This window comes from Larimichthys crocea, chromosome X (genome assembly GCF_000972845.2).
Source record: "Larimichthys crocea isolate SSNF chromosome X, L_crocea_2.0, whole genome shotgun sequence".
Classification (NCBI taxonomy): domain Eukaryota; kingdom Metazoa; phylum Chordata; class Actinopteri; family Sciaenidae; genus Larimichthys; species Larimichthys crocea.
This window is the reverse complement of record NC_040020.1, coordinates 20064010-20085270: the sequence shown is the minus strand read 5'-3', so window position 1 is coordinate 20085270 and position 21261 is coordinate 20064010. Positions and strand designations below refer to the sequence as shown.

The following is a 21261-nucleotide window of genomic DNA, read 5'->3' as shown; positions in this document are numbered from 1 at the left end:
ACCCGAGTGTCTGTCTTAGGGAACAGTTAAATGTTCAGTGTATAGGATTTAGTGGCACCTAGCAGTGAGGTTGCAGATTACAATCAAATGAATACTCTCCCACGTCTCACCATTGATTTCCAGGCAAGTAGGAAAAACTCAGCAAGGTTTACATAAAAAGCAAAAGGCCATACCAACATCAGTGTTTGGTTTGTCTCTTCTGGGCTGTTGTACAGAAATGGCAGTCCGACATGGCAGACTCCATGAAAGAGGACCCTGTCTCAGTGTAGATATAAAGGGCACATTTTGGGACAACAAAAACACAACAACTCTTATTTTCAGGTTATTAAACACTAATGAAAACATAATAATGATTATTCAATTTAATTCCTGCAAAGGAATTCTCCTAAATCTTACACACTGAACCCTTTTAAAGCTGATAACTGAACAAGATGGTCTGATACGATGTACAAACCGTGCGGTGTTTATACAAGATTCTTACACAGATAAGTTATCCTCTTGTCCCTAAAGCCAATGCAGCACTTCTGATCTCATGAGTGGAAGAAACACAGTACTACTCAGTAACAAGGAGTTTGATTTCATAGCTGACGCTGCATGTTTAGGTGAGCGCTGCTATGTCTGGATGGTACCTCTCATCTTCCCCAACACCAGCTCAGGCTCCCTCCCCCCGTGGAGATCACTTTCTACGTGCCAGCTGCCATTGCCAAGGTCTGCAGTGTTTTGGTCTGCTTTGTCAGTGTCTCTGTCCCAACAAGCACAGCTGCTACTGCTGTTTCACTTTGTAGGTGGTTTCCCACTTTTACAAGGGTTATGGCCATCCTGACAGATATGCAGGACATACTTGAGGGCATTGTAGGTATTCACAGAAGTATTGTTCAGTCAGTTAATTCAGTATAATCTAATTAAACCAGAGGCTATCATTTGCTTGTGGAGATTGAAAATAATTCATCTCAGGGTCTATTTACCTACCAAAAGGTATTATTATCATTATTTTTTATCATTGGTATTGAAATGCAGGCTTCTGTAATGAGTTTTACTGTAAGTCTTCATGCAGTGTGGCTGACAGGATGACCCTTCTTTATTGTATTATAGCATAGCATAATTGATAGGAGGGCGTTAAAATCAAATATATTCTGGGATTTCAGGAGCAGAGCTTTTTGTCTCACTCTCTCTGTCGTCTCCTATTTTGCATAGAGCAAGTCTCCTCAGCAAATGTAACAGTGGAGATGTGCCAGACCACTGCAGGCCTCTGGCCAGCTTACAAAACAAACTGTAAAAAGTGGAAACTCCAAGGGAGCTGATACTGTATGCTCGTACTGCATAGAAACACACAAAATCGCATTAACAAAGGAAAAGTACTGTGGTGGTGTGCTGATGGTGGGTGTGTGTGTGTGAGACAGAGAGAGAGACACATACACACATCTTCAGTATAAATGAGGTAGCAAAACAAAGGAGGAGCTTTTCAAGGAGAGGGACTTTTTTCATTCCTTAATTGAAGCTCTCAGGCAGCACTTTCTTGCAGGCTGTACAGGCAGTGTACTGTCCCCAAGAACCTCTTCCAATTAAATTACTAAATACTTTTTTTTGCAACAGAAGGGTAAGACTGAGGTGAGGGCTGCAGTTGGGAACTCAGGAAAGGAGATGAGATGTGCGTACAGCTGAAGGTGTGCCTGAGAGTCTTTTCTCAGGGTGAACAAGTCCTCAGTTGAATTGATTTACAGGGCACCTGTAGGCACACATGTCACCTCTACTGGATGTCATGGCTCAGCACCTTGAACTGGTCACACTGTAAAAGTTACAAACACATAGTTTTGCACTATGATACTGATACCCTCACAGATGCACAGCACACCCCTATTAATGATGCTCAGATTGAGTATTGATTGCAGAAATTACTTCTTCTGTTTACAACAAGATAAATGACTCTCCATCGACTGGCTGCTGTTAATGTTGTCACGTCTAAAGTAGAGCTGAATCATTCATCACATACAATATGTTGAATATGATCTACTTCACCCATTCACTTCACCCAATATGATTCACTTCTTCCCACTTAAGGATTAATTTCCTTTAGGGCGGATGCCTACCTGTGTGCTATTCATAGTATCATCATCATTCATCAATCATCAAGATTACTGAAATTGTGTTGAATAAAATGGCTGTCTGTGAGTGCAGTATGTTTACCTTGCAATGTTTATATACCACGCAAGGTGTGTGATATGTCCAGTTCAGAAAAATGACATTTGTTTGCATTCAGTATGTCTACATGTTCAGTCCATTATTTGTCAGCCAAGGGTTGAACATGACTAAACCTTGTAGGTTCAAGCATCACTTCATTCATTCATTCATCATTGGCAAGTCACTATACATAAAGAGGCACAATACAGAAGTGTGTATTCAACAACCAAGTTTCAATGCATGAGATAATGGATAGTTTAAAAAATCAGTTTCAGTTTTGTAGCATCAATATAGATTTTTTTGGTCCCGGCACATTCCTAATGACCTAGTAAAAACACTTCATAACAGAATTAATCTGAATAGATGATAGGTGCCATCTAATCAGTATGAATCACGTAAAAAACATTTACCCAGTTTAAAGTCGTGATTGTCTTGATATACAGATGTAGCCCTTGGAGTTTGCATTGGCCACAAAAATGCAATTCACATTTTTTGACAGCTGAAACTAAAATATGTAAGTAAGACTTTAAGTAAGAAGTTAAAGCTTACAGAAATCCAATTATCAGTACAAACTAACTGTATTATATTATTCTTATATTTGTACTCTGAAGTGTGTTTTGGTGCTGAGCTGCAGAGCCACAAGGATTTGAATCCCCTGAGGTCCAGGGACAGATTACCTCGCTTTCTCCTGTCTGGCTCAAGTCTGCTCTGTCACCATCTGCTTCTGCCAAGCGCGCGCACGCGCACGCACACACACACACACACACACACACACACACACACACATATACACTGTTGCTCATGTCTCCAGTGGCCCCACTAAGGCTTGGCTCAATGTTTCCTCTCTCTCTCTGTCTCTGTGACACATGCTGTAGCATCTTGACAATGAAATATGAATCCTTCATTTAAAAGCATTTTCAGAGCTATCGATGTCACCTGCATCTGTCTGTGGTCATTTAGGATGTAACATCAAGTAATAACCCAATAACTGTTTTACAGGAAAGATTAGCTGTTGCAGTTAAAAGTGTGATCAATGTTTGTGTATGTGAAACTACTATCCCTTAACACAGCAGACATAGATTTCAAACGGTTGGCTCAGGTACAACATACCTACATGAATCTATTCTATCTACGGTCAGAACCATGATTTCAAGGCCAAAGACACTGTTCATGCCTTTGCGAGGGTCAAAATCATACACTTTCTCCCAGGATATTAATTATAAAGTGAAATAGAGACATTTTCAAAAAGTTTTGAATAAGAAACGAAAGTATCTTGTGGTGTTTTGTATAACTAACATATATAAAACCTAGACTCTGAGATATCAGTAGCTCTATAAAATAAAATAGAATGCTCAATATTTAACATTGGCATAAAGCACTGGAAACATCCCATGCCTTGCCTCCATCTAATATTGTAAAACTCAGTTTCACTCATGTAATGCCATTTTTAGTTTCAGTTTGAGTCATAAAAAGTAGGTATCTATCTTAGGTACAGTCTTTTTAGTACAAGAGGGAGGAATTTTGTGCTAAAAAGACTGTAACATATAAACCTCTGCTTGTGTTATTTTATACTTACTTGTATTTACATATTTTTGTAAAAAGTGTATGTGCACAGTATCAGACAGCATCGTCCATGTATTCAGAGCAGTTGTTGAGCGAAGGAAGTGCAAGAAATGATCTCCAGTTGAAAACATCTGCTGTAACTTCTTACAACTGTGTCAGATTGGTATTCATACTGTATGTTCTAACATTTTTCAATTCTTCTAATATAATGACACATTTACATGTCTATGCACTACTTAAGTGAATCCTACAGAGTGAAGACTATGTCCCTAATGTTGTCAGTTGTGGCGACAGCAGCCATTTAGTGTTGGATGCTGACCTGGGGACAGCAAAGGAAAGGTGATGTTAAACACTGTTGAGGGAGGTGGTAGAATGCGGAGATACACATTTAAATTGCATGTACAGTGATTAGATTGCTCGTCTGCCTGCAGTGGTACACAAAATTTTGCATTGGTGTGAGATGAAAGGAGATGACTAGAATACAAGCTGCTGTCTGTCATCAACCCAGTTGCACCATGAATGCAGGCCAATTCAACATCCTCAGGCATGACAACACAAGGACATTTTGTGTGTCCAGGTGGTCCTGCAGATGGTCGGCTCGTCCCTGGTGACCAGCTTGTGAAGATCAATAACGTTGCTGTCGATGACCTGACCCCGGAGCAAGCTGCTGAAATAATCAGGTCTACACTGACAGCTGCATTCACAAACACACACACACACACACACACACACACACACACACACACACACACACACATATGCATTATTATCAGTACATACACCACAAAGTGCTGTTTAAAATTAAGTTATGCGCATCACATCAAACCCTTTTTTTTTTTTGTTTGTTTGTTTCATTTTTTTGTCAGGGAGTGTCAAGACTCGTTGACAATGACCGTCCTCAGAACGATGCTGGTAAGTCTGCTGTATCTAATTACACGCGCATACAAATGCACACACTCTCCACAGAAACACACATCTACACACACAAAGTTATACTGACTGACACTTAATTAGATGATGATGACACATTTGGATCATTCAATACCAGCAGCATTTTAGATTAACTTTTCTTGTTTGCTCAAATATACGTGCCGTGTGTGTGCACACATGTTTACATACTATAGACGTACAGTGTCTCTATATACATGGGATTTTAAAGAGCTGTTGTCAACAAACACATTAATCAGCATGTCAGTGAAGCCTAGAGTCAAGCATTGCTAACAAGTGTCATGTCACCAAGGTCCCACCACTAGATCACTGTTAACAGCGACAGCAACTCCCCCCACAGACTCAGATAGGTACACACTCCATCATGATCACTCAATCTATGTGTGTGTGTGTTTACTGTGTGAGTTTACTGTGTGTGTTGGTTGTGGACTTCAATCTGCGAAGGTGACATATGTGTTTGCACTACAGTGAAGTAAATCGCTAAATAAGCAGCTGCTTCTCAGTGATTCTCATCAGCAGCTCTGCTGATGGGAGCACCTTTACCATCTGATTCATAGCCCACAGCTCCTCCAAGAAATCATTATTGAGCTTTAATGAATTATTAGCATTTCACAGAAAATATTTATCTCTGTCGTGTTTGCTGGTAGAGACAAAACATCAAAAGAATTTTGAGCCAAGGCATGCCAAAGAGATGTCTTAGATTTTTTATTATAATTAGACAGTAAAATAAGAGTAGGATGATTGTTTGACAGTTTCTTCAAGCACTTTAATTGTAACTGTAACTGTTGTGAAATGTGCTTATCTTTGTTACTGAGCACCCATACTTCAGATTAATGTTAATGCATAATGGATATCTCCTAAATGTAAAACCCCTGATAGCAAGCATTTATTTGGATGCTTGTGTTGCACTGAAAATAAATCCGTGTTACTGTTACTTTTAATGCATTTTCAAAAATAGATGCAGGCAGTGCATAAAAGTTGTGTTGTAATTTAAACTTTAATATCAATTGTGATATTAATGCTGGCAAAACGATTTAAACTGTTTTAACTTTTAGTCTCTGCAACCTGTCGTACAAGTCAACCATAGAACGTCTGGGTATATACTGTATCATCAACTCATTAAATAATCAGATATGATTGGTTAAATTTCCGTATTCTTGGATAAAATGCATCTTTCATTTATGAACCACTTTCAGTCCTGATTTAATTCTACAAAAAATATTATGATAATTTCATTTATGGATTTGTATTCCTCCCAGGGCCCAAAGTCATCATTCATCACACCAGAGAAGAGGGCCAAGCTCAGGTCCAACCCTGTTAAAGTTCACTTTGCCGAGGAGGTGGAAGTCAATGGACACTCTCAGGTGAGTTATTCTGCACCCTTAACGTGAAGCAAATCAGCTTTCACTGTTAGCTTATTATTATCTGTTTGGCAATGTTTCTTTCAGACAGTTGCTATTCATCAGATTTATTACTTGAAGTCATTCTTTTGCTGTGGACAGGTATAAACACACCATTTGTGTGCATTCTTATTTAATTGGCTGATAGCAGACAGAATTTTACTCATCACAAAAAAAGTAGCAGCTGTTCTCAGGAAAGAGTCTTCTGTACCATTTGCCTTTCTTGCTTGAGACAGAAGGCAAAGGCAGAACTCAGTTATCCTTCTGTAATTATTTTGAAACGCGTTTGTGTCAAGATATCCAGATAGAATTATGTGTTAATATGATGTGTAAATGGGATTTATAATGCCCGTCATTGTCAGAGTTTGGTTTACATTTCACATATCATAAAAAAAAACTACCTATGTCCGCCCTGGACCCCACACAATGTTTGTTTTTCTTACCAAGACTAGAGCTGTGCGATGTGACCAAAATTTGTTTTTATCCAAATAACGATACATGTCCAGATATAGTTACATTTTCTCTAAATTCAAAGAATAAATATGGTTTTATATTTTTTATAATTTCATACCTCATCAATAATGTCTATGTATTCAGATCTTTTATCTCAAAGGCATGAGCAATATTTTACTTTAATATTTTTCTTATTTTATGTTGTATGCAATATTTATTGTGTCTTTGGTGTGTCTCTGTACTGTTTGTTGGCTTTGTATAGTATTTAGATATATTTATAAGTATTTTGATTGCAGCTGTGTCACACCTTTGGTCAAACCAGATTTCCCACAAGGACAATAAAGTATATCTTAAAGTATATCCTAAGTAAAATGGCACATGTTTTATTACAGTTTACAATCACATCAGTCTTTGCAGGCACAAGTTACAACAGTAATCATTATGCCCTTTTATCTTTGTGATTGCCATGTGGTGTGCCGCGGGCAAAAACCTCTTGCATCATCTGAGTCTAGTTTATTTTGAATGCTCAAATGTAGTTTTGTGGCTCTCATCCATCGACTCTTTCCGTACTGTCTGACAAGCTTTTCTGGAGTGTGTTGTTGGGACCAGTCTGTGGCATAATTAGCAAAGTCACGTTATGGATTTCTGGTCCGTGTTGGACCAGTTGAACCCGTAATATGTGACAGAAGTAGCCCCACTCTTAAGTAAAAGTTAATTCTCTGAGTCTTTCTTTTCAGAATTACCCCGTTCTGTGTCACATTCATCCTCCATGTTTGTTTGTGTATGTCTTGCCTGCATCTGTGTCTGTGACACAAAGCATCATCCAGATGATGGACAATATTGGGCTGTAAGGTGTCCTAGATTTTGATCTATCAAAATTGTTGATGGAATAGACAGTGCTTCAAAATGGGATTTATTATAAGCAGATGACGAGGGGTGATGTCTCACAAATGGTCAGTAATATTCCATACTCTATGCAGCTTTTCTCTTATAAGCTTGTTGTGGTTGGTCAAAGTTCCCATTTTGCCAGCGGATATGAAATTAGCTGGATGAGGAAAACCACATGGGTCGGAGTGCCCATTACTAATCACAGAGAAAACACGGATCGATATCTTCCTCCAGTCCTAATGTCTGTGATTACAGGGCAACAAGCATCAGATTAAGGAGGGAGGAAGAAAGGGAGATAGAGGAAAGGAAAGATAGAGAAAGGAGGGGGCAAATGGAAGATGGGAGGGTGACAAGGGAGGGATTGTCAAAATTTGATAGCTCTCCATTTGAACTTCAAAACATACAGACATGTTGCATTACATCACAGTGCCAATGCAGAAAACCACTTTCTAAGATGATGAAAGGAACAGGGATGAGGCAGAGGAAGATGACTCACCTCGGTGAACAAGCTGGGACAGACAGAAACAGGCCAGAGGATGTGACTTGAAGAAATGCTCTGTGAGAAGAGCTGAAAATGATATGAGGCTCATCTCTCTCTTTCCTTGTATTTCTTGACTATATTTAGAATGTGTAACGCTATTTTATAAACTTTTGTTTATTTGGCTTCACAGTAATTCAAAATTTTAATCATTATTGGGTGAAAATGCAGATGTTAGAGGCTTGTGAAATGTCTTTAAAAAATAAATAAAAAAGCATGAGTGAAATGAAGTTGCAAAAAGGTAGAAAGAGAGGTTTTCTGGGGTGTGCAGTGTATGCACATAAAGCATGTGACTTAGATGTCTACTGAAGCTTCGAGTCAACAATCTAAAATCCAAACATCAGATCTGTGAGGAGTGATTAGGAAACTGTCAACTTCTTTATTATAATTATTACATGAAACAGACAAAAGTGTCAGTTTTACATCATTTGAGGTTCATCTGGCACTCCACGTCTGATCTTCTTCTGCAGTAGTTTAATAGTACGGTAATGGTAATAGTGGATAAAAAAATATTTTTGCTTTGGCTACCAGTTGTTTACAAAATCAAATTTAAGATTTTACTCATTACTTTTAGTGCACTTTGTGGCCTCGCCCCAGACTATTCCTCTGAATTATTGTGCCTTAATCAACCTGCATGCAGTCTGAAGTCATCAGGCAGGAACCTGTGGGCTGCTCCCCTGATTTAAACCCAAAGAGCTCAGCTTCTGCTGTTGTTGTCTGCATGTGTGTTTTACTTTGTGTATATGCAGGTTGGTTTATGTGTGTTTGAAATACATATATGTGTCTGTTTTTTATTGTAATGCACTTTGTATTCTCTCTTTATAAATGTTCTTCATTATCTAAAACAAACATTCTGACAAGCAAAAAAAATTATCCAATTAAAGCTATGACTCAAACACAGAGACACAAAATGCTTTCTTGTCTTGACCCTATCTCATACATGTCTTCCTGTCAGTCACTGACTTAATAATCCTCTTGAGCTATCAAGTTTTATGACACTCACTGTTTCACCTGACTCTCCTCATGTCTGGTTTGCAGGGCAACTCACTGCTCTTCCTGCCTAACGTTTTGAAGGTGTATCTGGAGAACGGGCAGACCAAGGCCTTTAAATTTGAATCAACCACCACAGTGAAGGTACTATTCAATGATACAATCTAACATATTGATATCCATTCCTGTTTATTACCAACTTCATGTTATCATTATACTGTATACATAAAGACTGTAGTGGAGTTCGGGGTTCAGTACAGAAGATCTGAGAGGCAAGTCAGAAAAAACAATTCTGATCTAAATAGTTTTCTCTTCTGTGTCGGCCCACTTCCTTGCTCACTTCCTTGTTGACCAAAATACCTTGGAGGAGTCAGGGAGACTCTTTAAATGTGAATTAATGTGATATGGTGTCAAATCTGCACTTATCCTTATAAGCCTAAATATAACCACATAACTGAGTTAAATTTATAATCTAATTTAAAAGCTACAACTAATGTGATTCCCTCAGTTTTATCAGTTGTAGATATACTGTAACTGTATACTAGTTTCATAGATTTGCCAACTAGTCATACCTCCCTCACTTCATTGAGTCCTACAAACCTCAGCTCACCTCAGCATTAATGTTTCTGGATGTCATAAAAAAAAGATGTTATTTTCTCTGTGCATCAGGATATTGTGATGACACTGAAGGAAAAGCTTTCTCTGAGCCGCATTGAACACTTCTCCCTGGTGCTGGAGCAACAACACAGCATCACCAAACTACTGCTGCTACATGAAGAGGAGAGCATACAGCAGGTCCAGACACTAATTATTTGACATGTCTGCTCAATTGTGCTCATCTACACTACACCTCCTTTTGTGGAAGTGTATTCAATCTGTGACTGTACTAAATCTTACACCTGCATTCAAAAATCTATATTTGTACGTATGTGTGTGTGCGTGTGCGTGTGTGTGTCTTCAGGTGGTGCAGAAGAAAGAGGCCCATGACTACAGATGTCTTTTCCGTGTTTGTTTCATGCCCAAAAACCTCCAGACACTGCTGCAGGATGATCCCACTGCCTTTCTGTACCTCTATCTGCAGGTAGATCCACAGATAAACTCCAGTCTGCAGCAGTTAACTTATCATTTTACTAATCAACCAGATACTTTTAAGGCTCATAAGTTTTCCATTTTACTCTTCACTACATTTGCTTTTAGTTTATTTCATGTATTGTGTGTTAGGGGTAGAAACATATCTGCCTAGGTGCTTTGTAAACTCCCCAGCAACAGCAACAGAGGAGGAGGTCCTTAACAAGGTTTTTTTTTAACATTAGAGGATATTCTGAACCTGAGTCAAATTCAGAAGCAACATTTTGTAACAAATCCAAGTAGTGCTGTAGTCATGTGCACACAACAAACACATTTCTCAAATTACATGAAAATGAAATCCGTACTCTGTGTGTGGGGGTGTGTGTGTGTTTGTGTTTTAGGGGGTGAATGATGTTCTGCAGGAGCGTTTTGCAGTAGAGATGAGGTGTAACACTGCCTTGCGACTGGCTGCACTGCACATCCAGGAGAGGCTGGCAAGTTGCGGACAGTCACCAAAGACCAACCTGAAGATTATCACGTGAGACACACACACATATTTTCAGTTATATTTATATTCACTAGATTACACTATAATTAACACATTAAGAGTAAAGACCATGCAGGTGCTAGATTATTATTTTTTTTTATCTTGCACCAGCATTTTTTTTAGAAAAGAAATTGCAGTTACACAAGTTGTATGGTATCTGCAGTCTTGTATCAAAGATGGATTTAAAGACTTGGAAGTAATTTTGTACAAGGGGGGTGGTATTCCATTCATATGTATCCACATCCTAAATACAGTTCAGCTCTCTAACAGTCTTGTGCATGCAAACAGACCCTCTCAGTCCAGGTTTCTGTGTTTGCTCCAGGAAGACGTGGGGCATAGAGAACTTTGTGTCATCTACCTTGTTGAGAAACATGCGAGAGAAAGATCTGAGGAAGGCCATCGCCTACCACATGAAAAAGAGCCAATCACAGCATGATCCCAAGCAGAAGGGCCAGTCAGTCGATCAGACACGGATAAACTACCTGGAGGAGCTGAGTGATCTCAAGTCATTTGGAGGGAAATCCTTCAGTGCCACCATGATGGTAGGGTTTGGACTGCTTACATTATATGTATTTTTGTTTTATGTTAGGATTTTGTTGATTAAAGTTCCAATGTTTTCATCTATAATTTTTTGTCCTCTGTCTGTCTGTTCCATGACCCCTCCCATGCTCTCCCACCCTTCAGCTCCAGGACAGGGAGTCAATGGTGACCTTGTTGGTGGGGGCACGCTACGGGGTGAGTCAGGTGGTCAACCACAAACTAAGCATCCTGTCCACCCTCACAGAGTTTACCAGCATCACACGCATCGAACTGCTGCCCGAATCTGACAAGGTCAGCCTGGTCAAAATATACCTGCAGGACATCAAGGTAAGAGCAGGAGTGTACACACACATCATACAGCTTACACAGCAAAGACAAAACACTGTGAACCTCTCATCAAAATCACTTTTACTTTGAAGTTACTCAATCAGCATTACAAACACTGCTACAAAGCTGGGTTATATTGGGTTGTGTACCAATTATCATTATTTGCTCACCCTGTGTTTGTTCAGTTTGTCTGTATTTAGCATGTATTATGATTGTTTTGAGACAGTGCCCCTCTCCACATTTAGTTAAATAAATTAGCATTTTTTGATGCACCTGCAGTTTGGACACATTAAATTCAAGTCACTTTCTGGAGGTTCCTGAATCAAACTGCTGACTGTCAGACCTCTTCAGTAGCTTAAGAATACTGCTGATTAGCATTTAACTTAATGTGACCCACCATTGTAGCTGTAAATTTTCAAAGTTGATTAATTACTTCAAAAGTAGTTTTCTGTACTCCCTCCTGTAAACAATGTGCAGATTTCAGCATGAAAAGTAGCAAAACTGCGTTTTCATCAATATTATGATCCTTTTGGTGACAACAAGATTACTTTATGCAAAGTGTTTTTCCACTGCTGCAATTGTCTTCCCTCTCTTTCCTTGTCTCATCACGTATCATCTCTTCTCCTTTCTCATACAAAGCCCATCACTTTGCTATTGGAGTCAGCAGCAGCCAAAGATATGTCCTGTCTAATAGCAGGGTACTGTCGAGTGTTTGTTGACCCAAACCTCAACATCTTTCCCTGGATAGATGAGTCCAAGAAACACAGAGTGTCTGCTGAGGAAGGTGCAGAATAAAAACACATTTACAGTAATGTCACACACCAGGATGTTGTAAATAATAAATAAATGTTGTTTTGTTTCCATGTTGGTGTATGGTTACAGGTTATGTGTCAAGGTGTGGCAGTGACTCAGATACCTCTTCAGACTTGGACATGGACACCCAGGTGTCTCAGGGCAACAAGCCCCGCCCTCGAATCAGATCCTCATCAGACCCAGATGGAAGAAAACGAAAAGACAAAGACCGCAGGAGAAACAAAGATGGCAAAGAAAAGGGAGATAAACCCTGGGGGGATAAGAAGCAAAAGGAAGAAAAGGATGCTGACACCGAAAAGGAAAAGTGTCCGAAAGATAAAAATAGAGAGGGTAAGAATAAGGATACAGAGCACAGGGAGGAAACGGAGAGAGTGCAGGATAGTCAGCAAAAACAGATCAATACAACTAACAATGATTTGGGGGGAAAAGTGAGACAAGAAGGTGGTGGAGAGGTGCGAGTAGCAGAGGAGCAGCCATCAGTATCTGAGGCATCAGATTCTTGTCAGTCTGACTCTCGTGTCCTCACCAGCCCCTCCAGTGACTCCCTTGATGCGTTGGAAGAAGATGACTTAATTTCGTGTTCTTCTTCTTCCATGCACCCTTATGCTCCATCACAAACTCATGCTCATCAGCTTCACCCCTACTCTCATGGGCACATTCAGCCAAACTTCCTCGTCCCTCCACCAGCTCACTCCCATCCCTTTATCCACCTCCCAACACATGACAGAGGGGAAGGGGGCCACAGAAGGTCAGGCGACGGAGCTGATCCCCAACTGCTCACACCCGTCTCCCCTTCTGAGACCCTTCACCACGTTCAAAAGTGTTCAGGTAACCCGTGCTCTGATGACAGCTCCCTGTGTTTCGCTGAGCTCTCCCGCCTTGTGGACTTCCTGCCAAGTCCTCCAGAAGCCAGTGAGGATGATGAAGATGAAGAAGAGGAGTTGAGAAGGAGGAGAAGGAAGATGCTGAAAGAAATGGATGAGTTAGTGAGAAGAGCAGGTGAAGGTGTAAGTGTAAGTGGGGAGGGTAGTTTTAACGAACATCCATTATCTCCTTCCACGTCCTCCCCCTCCTCCAACATGGAGTTTGTGTTTAACTTCGACCAAAGCGACGCCAGCTGCTACTACAAACTCTGCTCCAACATCACCCCCGACAGCGCTCGTAGTCTTCCCCACCCTGCGCAACCTAATGAGGGAGAAGATTGGAAGGAGGTGGAGGGCGATCCGTCTAAGGCAGTTGAACTGGAGCCTATCCCCATCCTTCAGCCACCGCCTGGCTTTGGAGACAGCAGCTCTGATGAGGAGTTCTTTGATGCCAGAGATCGCTTCACCTCACCTGAAGACCCAACTTCAGGGGCTATGCCAAGAGGTGATTTAGTTTTTCGTACTGAAGCTGATCACAAGCATTCCATTAATGAGCATTGTAATGTAAATGACAGTAGTCGACCACACTTCTGACTGTAACACTAAGGCTGAATGTGGTCGAAAGTAGTTGACCACACTTCTGACTGTAACACTAAAGCTGAATGTGGTCCAATGACTATAAAGATTCAGACTGTGGTACTTTAGAACTCAGTGCAGTCACACTCTTCTGCCGCAAAACATTAATTAGTCCAATGCTGGAAGGTAACCACTTATATTTTACTGGAGTATTTGCACTTTAGTGCTACTTTTATACTCTCTCCACCACATGTCAGAAAAAAATGTTGTACTTAAATATGGTGCTGTTTACTCCATTACATTTATTTAACAGTTTACAGAGTTACTTCTGACAGAATAAAATGCAAATAAAAGCTGAGACCTGTTTTGGCACCTTACAAAAAATCCGTGTCCAAATTGGAGTCCTATATATCCAATATTTCTCCCCAAAAAAAAGTACAAAAATGAATACAAATTTGTGCAACAAAACATTGTTTTGTCTTCCTTCTTGCACCAATAATCATTTTACACTTTATCTCTAGTAAGAGTGAGACAAAAATTAGATTTGGAAAATTTCTTGCAGTAACATACAATGCACTATTAGATAAACAAACTAGTTTATGAAAACAAAACAACATTACAGTGAACCTGCCACTCACCCTTGACATAAACCAAAATGTTAATTTGTTATTGAGTTTATTTGGATTGCTTGAAGAACATAGTCCCTGCTTCTGTGTACTGTTCACAAAACACAGGAATTTGTTGTTAAAATGCAAAACACTTTTGCAAATCTTGTTATACATTATGTCATTTGCACAGGTTTGGCTAAGCCTATTTTCCTATCTTGCAGATATTTGCACAGAGATGAAAATGGACTTCCTCAGTACACTCAGCCTCAGTGACATCAAAATCTTTGTGCCTGACACAGACAAAGACGGAAAAGCAGAAGACAGAAAAGGAGGAGATGAAGAGGGAGGAGGCAAGGAAACATTGTTCCAGCTCAGAAAAAGATCCCGCAAGCGTCGTTCCTTCATGGAAACTGATTACACCTCCAGAGTGTCATATCCAGAGCCAGATGCAGAATCAAGGCAGGACCTGGTCTCTAGAAGGCTTCATACAAATCTTTTGACAGAAGCAAATGATACACAGATGTTGAGTTCAGATCCTGAACCTTCAGATCAAACCCAGAATCCCAGTCCTACTGTCTCCTCCCTCACTCACTCTGAAGGAGAACCAGCTCAGCTCGAGTCAAAACCCATCCTGTCCAAACCCTGTTTGCATGGACCTGGTTCTCCTTGTGGTTTGGGCTCTCATCAGCAGACTAGAGACCTACAGCCCCCTTCCAGGACCAGGAAGCAAGAAATGGAGATGGAACCTGACGCAATGGAATCCAAATCGGTCACAGATCTACTGAAGGCAGCATCTCCTACTATCATCGTTGTCCGCTGCCGGGTGGATCCAGACGGCAAGGAGTGTGCTGATCGGAGGGGTGATGGAAAAGAGGAAGGGGGAGGACAGGAGGAGATGGGTGAGGGGAAAGATGAAGGAGAGAAGGGGGAGTCAACAGGTGTGTCTGGAAATGGGCCATTCACTAGTCACATGTTTTTGCCAGAAATCACTGAGGTGGCAGGTAAGGGGGAAGAGGAGAAGAAAGACGGGGTGAGAGGGTCCACAACCAGTTCAAAAAGACCTCTCATAGGTGCTGAAAGGCAGCCAGAGGCCGACACACTGCCTACATATTTGATCGATGTGAGTAAAAAGTGTAGTAATGGCCTTTTGGGAGCCCATCTGATTGCCCTAGAGCAAAACTCATGTGTAGAGGAACTTCATGTGCTTGAAGGTGTGTGTGAAAAGTCAAATCCTCCATCATACTCACCACCATCCCCTCCACCCTCAACCCCTCTACCTCCAACACAAGTAGTTCATAAATCCCAAAGTAGCTGTTTGTGGCAGGAAGAAGGGGACAGCAAAAATACAGGAACCTCAACCCAAAAATCTTCATCTTCTGAAGAGATGCCACCTTGTCAGCAAAATCAGACAGCACAATTACATTTAGAAATCAGCCCCTGTGTTTATGAGGATGAAGCCATCGGAGTTGTTGATTCTGCTGTTACTATTAGCGATGAAGTTACTGACAGCACCAGTTCAGACAATGTTTTCGATGATGACGAAGTGAGTAATTCCTTAACGTCTAGCTCATGTGACAAGAAATATGACTGGACTACAAAGCATTGCATCAGTCCTAATTCAACTACAGCAGATAATGGTGATTCTCAAATTACTATCAAGTCTCATACCAACACTGAAGCTCAGACAAGAATCCAACCTGTTAATTCTGATTATACTCGTACTATAAACGCTATCACTGCAAAGCTTGGAGCTGCAACAAGTCTCACATCTCCTACATTTAACTCAGGCACTAGATTGAAAAGTGAGGTCCCACATGAAAATGCTTCATGTTTGAATCAAAATGTAGACAAACCCAGTGATGATTCCACCATGCCAGGTGCTGGATCTAAAGATAGTTTAGCTAGTCCTAGTTTAGCGAAAGTTATCACAGCCACAATCCAGAATCTCTCCAAAGACCCTCCCTCTCCAACTCACTTCCTCTTCCAGAGCTGTTCCCCTAGCATTATGGGTCGCTTATCAGCTTCCACACTTAGGGGGAAGATTCAGAAATTGCCCCTATACTTATCAAGATCCCAGGAAACCCTCAATCAAACTGAGGTAGGGAATGTAGTTCAAAGTCCTGCTGAGGATAACAGTAGAGGCAACGTTGAGATCACCATCACAGACGTCCATGATATCACACAAACAATAGACATGGAAACAGGCACAACAGCAGAATCAGTGGAGTCAGACGATTCGGATACAACGGTTACAGGATCAGAGGTGGATGGGGAATTTTTTGTTGAAACAACCTCAGTAAAAAGTTTGACAGAGGAGACTGAAGTAAGCTCTTCATTGCCTGTCCAGACTGAGCCCAAATCCCAGCAACGAGATCAGCTTCTGTACACTGGACAGAACACACCGGGACCAATAACACAACCTCCAGTCTCCATAGCAAACAGCCTCCAAAGAGACACTTCAGGCCTAAAGATGGACACCCCTGGCCCTGTAAAAGATGCTTCACCTTCTATGCCCGCACCGATAGTGGTGACAACACAGAATATAAATGGGCCAGGACTCCCTTTTCATAGTCAGTCTCAGAAAGTAATACGGACCAGTAGCGACAGGCCTTTGATGGGTCTTTGTAGACCTACAGAGCAGAATTCAGACTCAACAAAAACACTTTCTTCAGGCTGCAGGGTATTTACCATTTGTGAGGACCCATCCCAGACAAAGCCCACACCTGAGGTGGGGATTACCCCACCCTTGAAGTCTGAATTTGGTTGCAGTTCTGTGCTAACATCCGGATGTGAGTCAGTTATGGAAGGGATGCAGATTCCACTGGATGCTTGTGGTTGCCCAGTGGTCTATACCAATTGCTTCAGCGGCGGGGACAGCTTTGATGAGGAGCTGACAGTGTACGAGTTCTCCTGCCGCACACAGAGCAGCAGTGTGACTCCTGGAGTAAGTCTTCCTCTCATGACCTCACCGCCTGTTCCCTCCTTATTTGCCACGTCCTCCATCAACTCTCCATCCTTCTCAAATTCCATCCTTTTCTCCTCCTCTACCTCTGAGCTCAGCCCTCTTCTCTCACCACTGTCTGACGCCTCTGACTGTTTCCTGTCCCAAACACACAAGGACACCATCAGTCGACTGGGCCAGCAGTGTTACCCAGAGCCCCCGGCAGGTTTCCAAGTACTCCGTGTAGATGTGGACCAGCTCCTTTCTATTCTGGAAAGTAGTGGTGCTGAACGATCTTTGGCAGGCCATAGAGGTCGCCACGCAAGGGACACCTGCCCTGCCCACTTTACAGAGAACAAGCGGGTGCTCCAGATAGAGGCACGGCGGCTGATGTCAGGCTGCCAGAAGGTGGTGGGGATCGGACAGAGCCCAGAGGAAATGCTTCACTCACTGGCCAACAGTTTCCGGACCCTGGTGGAGTTGGCAGGTATCTGCCTCTGGTTCTCTGGTTGCAACAGGTGTGACCGAAGGAATGCTGAGGCAGTTGCAGGTCTGGCAGATGTGGCTCGCTCATTCAGGGACTTCTGTCTGGCAGCAGAGCGAGCCAGCAGCAAGCGCAGCTGCCAGGACCTGAGCACCAAGCTGTTAGCCAAACAGTGCACCGCCCTCACCGCCTCCGTCTTCTGCCTCACTCAGCTGTTCCGCACCCTCACTGCACTATGAGCGGACAAAAACCTCTGAAGTCTTTGAAATGACCTTCAAGCACTTTGGGGTGTGAGGTCAGCATTGAGCCCACAACTGCTGCAGATGTAGCAGAGTGTGACCCAGGACAGTCATGTTTAGGATGGGCAGATGGGCAGTTAAGTTGAGGATACCTCAGAAACACACTGGTGTGACTGAGCTCCATGACAGCTCAAGGGATCACATCAAACTCACCTTCATAGAATCAGTTTGAGATTGTTAAGGTGCATGTGGTTACTGACTATATGGTATGCACCAACTGGAGCCCACAAACCAAACTGTCAGCCTACAACCAGACTGTAGAGTGGCACATGCTGCAAAAGCAGAACCTGCTTGCATTCCAGTATTGAGGAACTGCTGTACTTGAATGTATTCTATGTTATCTATTATGTTTATTTATTCATTAATTTAATTAATAAGTTACTACAGTAAGCAAGTAAGGAATGTAAAGACAATGAAGGGAGACTGAACATTTTACAGGCAAAGCTTTAGAGTGAGAGTAGTGGGCCTTTTACACATACATAAGCACACAACCTCAAATACACAGAGTGAATCAGTATTTGATTCTGTTCATACACAGGCCTTTTGTTTGACTGACTGATCATGTGAAGATAAACACTGCAGTTTGCTGATGCTTATATACCTTTATATCTATCTGTCAGTGAGGACTTCTTTGAATGTCACTGTTTACAAAACCAAAAATTAGAGCGAGAACTGATTTCATCAAATCATAGAATTCAAGCCTGAAGCTGTGTTTGCCACTTTATAAATCTAGTAGCAGAATGCTGATGTATGCATATTATGTGACTTCATGAAACAGTTTGGATGAGGTACAGTCCTTTGCACATTCAATTTTGCACAGACATTCAGTATGATTTATTGAAATGTAATACATCTGTTAATTTTCTTTCTCTCTTTGATTTGTTAACACTCTCTCTCTCCACCTCCAGTCAAATCACTGAACCCTCCGGTGCATGGTGATGTGGCTGTCAACTACCAGTCTTTTCCATACACTGTACATTCATTATTTTTTTTATATTTAGTACTAACATGTTCATTGAGAACATGAATCTCTAATCTATGGGAGATTTGGCAAACGTTTCCAATAGATATTCATGGTATGCTATATAGATTTATGAGAATGAAAGGTTCCAGCAATTTGCAACCTTTTCATGATCATAAAAAATCCTGCACACCTCTCTGTGAGCTTTAGGGACATTCAGGAAAAAAAACTTCCATGTCCCTTACACTAAGTGCATTATTACTACAGATTTCCCAGTATGACCACAAATAGTGATAAACCAGTGGCTGGATATGGGCACATGTAGCCCAGGCAGTGCAGGGTTACAGTGCGTGGCACTGTTTGATATCTGTCGAACTGACCCAGTCATTGGTTGACAGCCCACCACTGCAGTTCTTTAAACTCAACACACTTGTCACAAAATCATGTACAACACTGATTTACGCAAAGCTGTCGCATTACAGCATTTTCACTTGGAATGTTTCTTAAAAATAAAAAGGACTGATGCACACCAGACCTGCATGTTCACTGGGGAAATGAAAGTTATCAGAAATAATTTCACCACTGCAGTACTGGGAACACAATTTATTGCAAACAGTGTTTCTATATATATTTATAATGGCTAATGAAACACTTTATACGTTAACTTGTCTTGTTTTGTTCCCTGTGCAACAGAATAACATTTCCTGTATTTTATTCCCAATTTGCAGCAAAGAATAACTGAATTATTTTGACCTCCATGAATAAATTACCCCAAAGAAATTATGGAAAACTTTTTTTTAATCATCTGTGCTCACAAAGCATGCTGTAATAAGCCATAAAATGAATGCATTGTTGTTTTATCAGGGATTTTATCTGTGAATGACTGAATGATGACGTCTGCTCTTGCTTTGTAATGCTCAACTCCCACCATTAAAAACAATGTCAAGATTTTCTTTTTATGATTCTTTTGTTGCTCATCATCTTGTTCTTCTTTGCTCTGTCAGCTAAACAGCCACATAGACAGGTTCATTTTCATTCATAATTACTGTTCATTTCTCAGAGCCACAGCTATGTCTTTAGTCTCCTTACAGGACTGGATGTTATTTAGCATATTAGTATAGTATTTAAAAAAGTAATATTACTAAACCAGAAATAGACTAGTGCGCCAAATACGAATGACAGTGTTGACACAAAAATCATTTTTTACTGAAATGTCATTTGCTCATTTACCAATACAATTCTTCTACTGTTCCAATGTGGCATTGAAAAAATAAGAGAAATGGCAATTATACACTAGTACACAATTTTTCCATCTATAAGATGACACATTAGTGGATCCAGCATCTTATTATCCTTTTCAACATGTTTGTAATGTTCTTCTAGTACAATATATAGTATAAAAAAACCCACTTAGGTTGGTGCATACTATGTAGGTCATGGTAAATCAATAAAACGTCCACTGCATTTCTCCAGTTTTCGTAAGACTGCTGTCAGTATATAATACCACAATGTTGGTACTAATCTTCTTAAATTGTATTCAATTATTCGACCACTAGAGGGCAGAAACACTTAAAAACAAACACACCAATGAGACTATGGACTGTGTCAATGCCTTAACCAGAAAAATACTATGGTTGGTTCTCCTTCATTCAAACAATCTACAATTCAATGTCAGCTGGGAAAATTCCATCTACTGATGACAATCATGTGATGGGGCTGAAAGCTCCAGAACAACTTTTAATTAGTTGGACCTTAATATTGTTTTCTCCACCATTCTTGTGTTCAAACTCACAAATGGATGATAGATTCGAATCCAGAACCTTCCTGTAAGAGGGCACTGCTTATCACTAAGCCACTGTGCCAAAAAAGGGAGCTCAAATTCCAACATGTTTTTGCATGTGCAGGCAGTCCACTGTATATAGGTATAACCAATATTATTGCTCATGCTATAAGTGAATTGAAAATACCTTCGGGACATGAGTAAAGCAAGAACATGTGAACAGCTGCATCTCTATAACTTGGTCCATTGTAATGTCCACCTCAATAGTAATAACTTATCTATATAGCAGTTGTCAAAAACATTTGTAAATTGAACACTGAATATAAATGTGAAAGATCACCTCACTGTCTTACATCATATCACTTGATCAATCTTAACCGTTGCTAACTTTACAAGTATACAGGAAAGGTGCACCATGTTATGCAACAGAATCAGAAGATCAATATTCACTGCGCTTTTAGGTCTGTTTTGTAACTTCTAAGAGGAATATCAGACA

General features: G+C 40.8%; 1 protein-coding gene across 1 annotated transcript in view; it reads left to right on the top strand.

Moving 5' to 3' along the window:
* The window catches only part of frmpd1a (FERM and PDZ domain containing 1a), a 36836-nt gene extending 16902 nt beyond the window's left edge, over positions 1-19934 (top strand). Inside the window, exons 5-16 of the mRNA XM_019273802.2 lie at positions 4319-4421; positions 4608-4653; positions 5949-6053; positions 9007-9102; positions 9628-9753; positions 9920-10039; positions 10428-10564; positions 10896-11115; positions 11258-11440; positions 12080-12224; positions 12323-13621; positions 14522-19934. Of these exons, the coding sequence (XP_019129347.1) occupies positions 4319-4421; positions 4608-4653; positions 5949-6053; positions 9007-9102; positions 9628-9753; positions 9920-10039; positions 10428-10564; positions 10896-11115; positions 11258-11440; positions 12080-12224; positions 12323-13621; positions 14522-17964 (6023 nt within the window). The 3' untranslated portion in view covers positions 17965-19934. The remainder of the gene's footprint in view (positions 1-4318; positions 4422-4607; positions 4654-5948; positions 6054-9006; positions 9103-9627; positions 9754-9919; positions 10040-10427; positions 10565-10895; positions 11116-11257; positions 11441-12079; positions 12225-12322; positions 13622-14521) is intronic.
* The last annotated feature ends 1327 nt before the right edge of the window (positions 19935-21261 follow it).